Source organism: Bufo bufo, chromosome 11 (assembly GCF_905171765.1).
Source record: "Bufo bufo chromosome 11, aBufBuf1.1, whole genome shotgun sequence".
Classification (NCBI taxonomy): domain Eukaryota; kingdom Metazoa; phylum Chordata; class Amphibia; order Anura; family Bufonidae; genus Bufo; species Bufo bufo.
Window position 1 is genome coordinate 7,777,395 of NC_053399.1, and position 8,575 is coordinate 7,785,969.

Below are 8,575 nucleotides of genomic sequence, written 5' to 3' on the forward strand. Positions count from 1 at the left end.
CGATACGTCACAGCTGGTCCCGCAGGGGTTACTGTGGTCCCCATTATTGAAGCAATTTTATATCACTACCATGCCATATTCTGATGGTGGTGGGGGGAGGGGAGCAATCTTGGGACCCCCGACAATGCTGACAGCCAAGATTCCTTTGGCACAGCGCCACCTGCTGTGCACCCCCAGTGAATGCGGCCGACTGTGACCCCTTAATTATGGAGGATGAGTGGGGTCCCAGTTGCCCACCTCTTCAAGCACCTGTCCATTCTGATTTAACGCTGCACCACCTTTAACTGGATATTTAGAAATCAGTTTTCAGAACCCCCCCCCCCCCCCCCACAAAGGCCATCATCACTGGATTGTTATTTTGGGATTTGAACACCTATTGTAGGAGCGACCCCTTCCCCCGCCCTGCGGGGTCTCAGCGGCAGGTAGGAGTGATACAGAGAGGGGATATTTTTCACATGGGCTACAAGTCAACTTTGGAAAAACAATAAACTCTCTCCCCTCGGTGGCATTTGGGATGTTGACGGCGGCGGCTGCAGCTCCCATCTGACATTGAGCGGCTTTCCCTTTTCTCCCTGAACCAGCAGCGAGTGTTTGTCAGTTTTGGTTGTGAAGCTACAGACCTCAGAGCAACAGCGAGGACTCCACTGGTTGTTTGTGTTGAGCGCCCCGGTCCTCGGTCCGACCATCGCTCACTATAGGGAGGCGTCATACAGAGGATTCCCAGAGCTTCCAGCCCAACATACAACAGCGAGGGACTGACGTGTGACAACGGGGTTCAATAAATAAAACTTCCATTTATTAAAATTAATTTAAAAATATTCTCATTTTCATAAAATACACATTAGTGTGTCACATGTCACAAGTCCGCTGATTGGCATCCTATGCGATGGCACAGAGAACAGCACTGCAGACTTCACTGGGATCGTTCTCCTTCGGCCTCAGTTCCCAAAACCGCCTTGTGCACAAGGTGTGGACTGTCCTGGTGGAGAGGGTACAGGTAATCTACCCCGATCCTGCAACAAGTCAGTGCCCCTCATATCATCTCAGAAATACCTGAAGTGCGGTCAGAAAGCAGAACCCCCAATAGGGTGGCCATAGACCGTGAAGGCCTCCATGACCCCCACAAGGTACCAGTACAGGGAGGACCTGGCTACATACAGTTACATCTGCGATCCAAACCTAACATACAGACGAGGCACTCGCGGCATACGACCAGTCCTGCTGCAAAAAAACAAAAACAAAGCAAAAGCGATTCACTACAATACACCAACCGAGAATGACAAGGGTTCCGACGTTCTTTAAATCCGTGTGTCATGCTCCACCCCCTTGGACCCACCACTAGGTATAACACAATGTGTAGGTATTGTCTGAAGCGTTCCTTTTAAAGGGGGATTGTCAACGAGGACTATGGAGGTATATCGCTAGAATAGGCCATCAATGTCAGAAAGGGGCGGATCCCAGAGGCGAGACCAGTACACGGTGCACGCGATGCGTGGCATGCTCTCCATTCGTCCTCATGGGAGTTCCGAAAACAGCCGAGCAAGCTCCATTTCGGGAACCCCTATAGCAGTGAAAGGAGGGTGGCCGCGCATGCGCAGCTGCTCTCTGGTCACTACCGGGGATAGGAGCGGTCCCAGATGTGGGGCCTGCACTTCTGACCCTGATCCCAGCAAGGTCCCAGTTAGGAATATCCCTTTAACTACAACTTCTGCTCCAACCGTATTCTCCAACATAAGCAGATATTCTGGATGACTGAAACACGGACGCAAAATTTACACCCCAATCCCTCGATGCAAATACTCTTGGTAAAGCGCATCCATTGTGGCTCTCTGTTTGGAACCTACAACTCTCAGCATTGCTTGTGGCGGTTATGGCATGCTGGGAACTGTAGTACCACACGAGCTGGATAGCTAAGGGTTTTAAACCACCGCTAAGTAACACTGTTCCTGCACGGAGCAGCAGGTTGCTGCACTGAATCTGTACTGGGAAGGCATCTTGTATATTCATTATGAATCTGGATGCTGCCAAGGCCCTGTGATCGCAGGGAGCAGATGGCGATGCAGATGGGCGACGCTCCGCAGCCGGGGGCTTCGCGTTACATTCGGGTGCTTTGCAGGTACTTATCGAGGAACAGCGAGTAGCAGGTGAGAGAGCAGAAGTAACAGATGATGGGGGCGTCCGTCCCTCCCATGGAGTCCACGAGGACCACCGTCTGAGACACCTGGTGCAGGTTCATGGCAACCACCGCCTGGATGAAGGAAGACAAGCAGAGCCCACCACAGTCACAGGTCTTGGCCATCGACAGGTCTTGGCAGAGGTGCTGGGGGATCACGTGGGGGCCATATGGGATTCTAGAAGAAAAAGTACAGACGTGATGAAGAAAAAGAAAACTTCCACCATTCCCAAGTGCACCTAACAAACCTATGTGCCGCTGACAACGTCTCAAGTTCCGAAACAGCTTCCATGGCAGCCATGCAGGTTGTCAGGAGCAAACCTATTTAGAGTGTATTCGCTCAAGGAATCGTATAGAAGACGCGTTCGCTCTCCTGACGTGGTTATTTAGCATTTGCTCGGTATGCCTCATTGAATGGCAATTCTGGAGAAAATGTTCTCATGACTCTGTGTTGCTAGCCCCCTCTTATTCCTCCCACTGGAGTGGCGAACGTTGCTGACCCCTGGTGCAAACCCAAATGACAAGGGTAACACCCAGTGCGTCTATGTATTCACTAATGTATAGGAGGAATAAGAGAATGAAAAGAACAGGAGCTCTGGAATACAAGACTTTACTAGAACAGACAACACGTCAGCGCAGGCGATGATGCCTCTAAGAGGAAAAGATTTACAAGGTCAGAGGTCTTCAAGTATCCTATACTGCTTATTGGGAATTAAACAGCATTTGTCAGCAGGATCAACCCTAATGCCAATTAAAACTATGCCTTCTTTTGTCTGTATGTTGAACAGCTGCAGAGATAACAGTTTAGTTATATGCAAATGAGCAAGTTTGAGCACCAGGGACCCTCGGAGCACGGCTTCCGTAACCCCCCCCTTCCCCTTGATTGACAGGGCTAGACATCTTGTCTGTCAATCAAGGAGAGGAGGGAGACCCCTGTCAATCAGCAGAATCGCCCCTTGCCCTTCCTGTACCATACTATTACATCCATGTAAACTGCTGTAACAACGCAGCAATGGCACGGGCAGAAGAGCTGCGCCAACGCCATCACTTGTGGACGCCAACTGCATTATACAGACACCCTACCGCACCCGATGGCACCCCTGCGACATGTCAACGTCCTGCTAGCTGCAAGTTCTTTACAATGTGAATATCAGCAATATTACCCAGAAACCCGGGTGCCCACTAACAACGCATGTGGGAGCGATTTTCAGCCGCCACTACTTCGGGCAGGACCCTTACAGCAGAGGCTACGGGAAAAAAAGTGCTCGTTTGGTCTCCATTTTCAGCAGATAGATGAAGAAAGAAGACGATGGGGGCAGATTTATTAACCCCGGCTTAATTGGAGTTAGGACTCAGCATTCCGCAAAACACGGATACCAGCCGTGCACATTCCGCATTTTGCGGACCGCAAATGGCCGGCCCTATGATAGAAATGTCTATTCTTGTCTGCAATTGCGGAAAAGAATAGGACAATCTCTATCTTTCTTGCGGGGCCGAGGAACAGAACTACGGATGTGGACAGAACAGTGTGCGGTCCGCATCTTCTGCGGCTCCATTGAAATGAATGGGTCCGCACTCTTGCCGCAAAATTGCAGAATGGATGTGGACCAATTCATGCGGTCGTCTGAGTGAGCCCTTAGGCGGAAAATCTAAAATTGATCAGCAAGGCTTAGATTAGACTCTTCTCGCTTTTTTACGCCGGCTCTTGGGTGGTTTTAGACAATTATTTTGCGCAAAGAAAACCCTGGGGCAACAAAGGACAATGTGGCAGGCGTGTCACAAAGGACTGTTCTTTCCAGGGAAAACAATAATTGCTCTTACCGGTAATTGTTTTTCTTGAAACCCACGAGTGCACCCATGCGACTAGCACCTCCCATCCGGGACAGGAAACCTGAAGAGAGAAGATGGTTCTCACCTCAGCGATTCTAACAGACAGACCTCCGGAGGCGTGCAAAGTGGTAAAGAAGAGAACCAATCCGGTAACTCCTCTAATTCATTTTAGGAAAGTAGGGAGGGGAATTTTGGGGTGCAGTCGTGGGTTTCAAGAAAAACCGTTACCGGTAGGGGTGCACCGAAATTCCGGCGGCCGAAAATGGGCCTAATCCATTTCGGCCGATATTGGTACATATCGGCAGAAAATATGGGGTTTGGGATTTGTGGGATTTGTCACCCGCGCCGGGCGGGCGGTTTACTTTAAGTCACTGCATCTTTATTTTACCTTACAATCTGGACGCTCCAGTAACAACTCTGCAGGCAGAGCGGAGGGCGGCGTAACGTCACTTACTCACGTGACGCGCCTGCTCCGCCTCCTTCATTCATAAAGTGGGCGGAGCAGGTGCGTCACGTGAGTAAGTGACGTTACGCCGCCCTCCGCTCTGCCTGCAGAGTTGTTACTGGAGCGTGACGATTGTAAGGTAAAATAAAGATGCAGTGAGTGATTAGTCTGCTGTGAGCAGCAGGGCCGGGGCTGTTATGGGTAGGGGGATCGGTCTATGGCACTGCTATGGGGAGGGGGGATCTGTGCACTGCTATGGGGAGAGGGGATCTGTGCACTGTTATGGGGAAAGGGATCTGTGCACTGTTATGCCCATAACAGTGCACATATCCCCCCCCTCCATAACAGCGCCACCCACAGATGAATTTCATTCATGAAAAATAATTATTAATAAAATCATTTAAAAAAAAGTATTTTAAAAGTATTTCGGCAAAAAGGCAGTTTCGGTTTTCGGTCAAGGGCATCCTGAATTTTCGGTTTCAGACCAGAATTTTCATTTCGGTGCACCCCTAGTTACCGGTAAGAGCAATTATTGTTTTCCCTCGAAAGAACAGTCCTTTGTGACACGCCTGCCACATTGTCCTTTGTTGCCCCAGGGTTTTCTTTGCGCAAAATAATTGTCTAAAACCACCCAAGAGCCGGCGTAAAAAAGCGAGAAGAGTCTAATCTGTCAGACGCACCGCCTTTCTGATCAATTTTAGATTTTCCACCTAAGGGCTCACTCAGACGACCACGTGAATTGGTCCACATCCATTCTGAAATTTTGTGGAAAGGGTGCGGACCCATTCATTTCAATGGAGCCGCAGAAGATGCGGACCGCACACTGTGTTCTGTCCACATCCGTAGTTCTGTTCCTCGGCCCCGCAAGAAAGATAGAGCTTGTACTATACTTTTCCGCAATTGCAGACAAGAATAGACATTTCTATCATAGGGCCGGCCATGTGCGGTCCGCAAAATGCGAAAGGCTGGTATCCGTGTTTTGCGGAACGCTGAGTCCTAACTCCAATTAAGCCGGGGTTAATAAATCTGCCCCCATCGTCTTCTTTCTTCATCTATCTGCTGAAAACGGAGACCAAACGAGCATTTTTTTCCCGTAGCCTCTGCTGTAAGGGTCCTGCCCGAAGTAGTGGCGGCTGAAAATCGCTCCCGGGTGCAGTTTTCACATGCGTTGTTAGTGGGCACCCCGGTTTTCCGGTTAATATTGCCGTTTGTCCGCAAAATGATTCAACCATTGACACACGTTGGCGCCATAGCACACATGAGCCATTCTAATAAACCTGCCCCGGGGGCTTCCAGCCGCTAAGACACTGCAGAGGTTTCCTCCTGCAATGAATAGAGAACACCACTAAACGGCAGGGAATTAATCACCCGGAGTCCTGGCTCCTGCCCAGATCTTCCATATTTAATACTGGGTGCTGGTAATGCATGCGCTGCCTGCTCTCCGCTTATAAGGAGCCTAAATCACATTTATTTACGGCACTGCTAATGCACGGGGAAAGGGAAGGCGAATCCGCACATCCGCACAAAGGCTTTAGGATCCTGAACACTTTTCTCTAGTGCCCAACATTTGCCATGGTGGACGCCGCTTCTAAACATGCCAGGCGACAAAGAGCCACAAGGTGCATTAGAAATAGAGAAGGTGCTGCCGCTGAAAGCGCGGAGGAGTCTCCAGGTCAGTGAGCGATGATCCAAGGAAAGATTTTCCTTCTATGAAATGTTATATAAAGGATGGAAATAGATGGAAAAAAAACACAAGATTACCGCCTGCCTCCTGCTTCCCCAAAATAAATAAACGCAGCGGCAACTCTGCCTGTGTGCCCGACCACGCAGGCGCAGCAGCCTCCATCATTAAAGGGTCGTCTCCTCGGACAGCGACATGCCACCAATGTCAGACAGGTGCTGGTCCCACCACCTCCTATCTCCAGAATGGAAACCCCAAAGTGAGCCGAGAGCGGCCGCCCTCCATACATTTCTATGGTAGTTACGGCTCATGCACAAACGTATATTCTTTCCATGTCCGTTCCGTTTTGTTTTGCAGACCGTACGCGGATCGATTTCAATGGGTTCACAAAAAAAATAAAAAAAATTTAGGGGCCAGCTGTTCTGTTCCGCAAAATACGGAATGCACGCAGACATCATCTGCATTTTTGCGGATCAGTGTTTTGCGAACCGCAAAATACATATGGTCATGTGCATGAACTCTTATGGAAATAGCGGTGAGTGAGCATGCTCGCCTATTTTTGGAACTCCCATAGAAATGAATGGAGAGCATGCCATACATGCACGGGGCGGCGCTCTCCTTCACTTTCGGGGCCCTGTTTTGGAGATAGCTGCAAGGACCCGCACCTAACTAACTAGCGATAGTTCCAGATGACAACCCCTTTAAGATCATGGCTGGTCCCACATATTAGGCTACACCAATAATTTATCCAACTAACAGACCACAAATGTACAATGGAAAAAAAACAACAACACTTTTTGGTAGCTATTATACCTCCTCAAGATGTCTGCTTGCTGTGAGTGAATGGAAACATTCTTGTTTTTGGAGGTGGAAAACCTATACAGCTAAGGCTACTTTCACACCTGCGTTAGGTGCGGATCCGTCTGGTATCTGCACAGACGGATCCGCACCTATAATGCAAACAATTGTATCCGTTCAGAACGGATCGGTTTGCATTATGCAGAACAAAGTCAAAACGGATCCGTCCTGACTTACATTGAAAGTCAATGGGGACAGATCCGTTTTCAATTGCACCATATTGTGTCAATGAAAACTGATCCGCCCCCATTGACTTACATTGTAAGTCAGGACGGATCCGTTTGGCTCCGCATCGCCAGGCGGACACCAAAAGGCTGCAAGCAGCGTTTTGGTGTCCACATCCAGAGCGGAATGGAGGCAAACTGATGCAGTCTGAACGGATCCTTATCCATTCAGAACGCATTGGGGATGAACGGATCCGTTTTGAACCGTTTGTGAGATCCCTGAAACGGATCTCACAAACTGAATTCAAAACGCCAGTGTGAAAGTAGCCTAATAATCTGGATCAGCCACAAGCGCAGGGCAGAACAGCTAGGCATCTCTGATACGTGTAGTCATTTAAACGGGTTATCCTGTGAAGAGTACTACCCGATGGCTTTTGCAAATGGAGTATTCTATACATGGAATAAAAATAGTCTGTTTTTTTTTATGTACTTTACGTTTTCCTGTAGCGCCCCCTGCTGTTACTCCTTCTACATTCAGCGGTGGAGAGACAGCACCGAGTAGCTTCCCTGCTCTCTTCCTCCCCTCGATGATGTGATCTCAGCGCAGCGACCCAGACACCGGTCATTCATCCCTAATTAGAACGATTAACAGTCTAATCTCTCTCTCTAGACAGTGAGTAGGGGGCATGCATCGCTGAGGCGGTATTTTGTATGAGGGGGGGGGGGGGGGGGGGGGGGGTTAACAAGCTAATTACAAGGCATCCCATGATAGGCAACTGCTTGATGAGCTGCTGCTTACTCACAAAAATGGGGGAAAGTCCTCCAGATATGGAAGCAAAAAGTATTTTAATTGTATGCGGAGCTCTGACTGTTCCCCAACAGATGATGTTGAAGGAGAGGAGGATGAGATTGGAGATCCACAGCCGATTCCTTCATCCTCCTTATCACAAGCGTTCAAACAATAGCTATTGAAGGTGTATGGACCCCTGTAGACCGCATACAGCGGGCATCCTGAAACTGCGGCCCTCCAGCTGTTGCAAAACTACAACTCCCAGCATACCCGAACAGCCTACAGGTATCAGCCTACAGCAGGGCATTGTGGGAGTTGTAGTTTTACAACAGCTGGAGGGCCGCAGTTTCAGGATGCCTGGCATACAGTCAGCAGCGAGCATGACAAGGCCTGTATCGGTCATAAGTCCCTGGATAGAAACCAGAATGTTTCTATTCAATGACAGCAAGACGTTACAATACAATGATTTTATTGACAGTACACTCATTTAAAGGGGTTGTCCCGTTTCCTATATTGATGACCTATCCTCAGGCCGAACAGCTGTTTGAAGAGACCACAGCGCTCGTATGAGGATAGGCCACCAATATCAGATTGGCGGAGGTCCGACTCCCAGGACCCCTGCCGAGCAGCTGTT

The 8,575-nt window shown here is 49.3% G+C and overlaps 1 protein-coding gene across 1 annotated transcript; it reads right to left on the minus strand.

Annotated features, from left to right (window-relative positions):
• Positions 1 to 774: 774 nt before the first annotated feature.
• On the minus strand, positions 775 to 4,213 carry LOC120982570 (leucine-rich repeat protein 1-like). The gene is made up of 2 exons (XM_040412816.1): positions 3,995 to 4,213; positions 775 to 2,351 (listed from the first exon to the last, which is right to left on the minus strand). The coding sequence occupies exons 1-2, from the start codon at positions 4,048 to 4,050 to the stop codon at positions 2,096 to 2,098; spliced, it is 312 nt and encodes a 103-aa protein (XP_040268750.1). The 5' UTR covers positions 4,051 to 4,213; the 3' UTR covers positions 775 to 2,095.
• Positions 4,214 to 8,575: the final 4,362 nt, after the last annotated feature.

Bases quoted from the DNA above. Each gene is read 5' to 3' on its own strand.
- LOC120982570 (XM_040412816.1), bottom strand. From the start codon at position 4,050: ATGGGAGGTGCTAGTCGCATGGGTGCACTCGTGGGTTTCAAGAAAAAC. The intron at 2,352-3,994 runs GTAAGAGCAATT...TTTTTCTTCTAG, and splicing joins TTCAAGAAAAACAATTACCG to AATCCCATATGGCCCCCACG.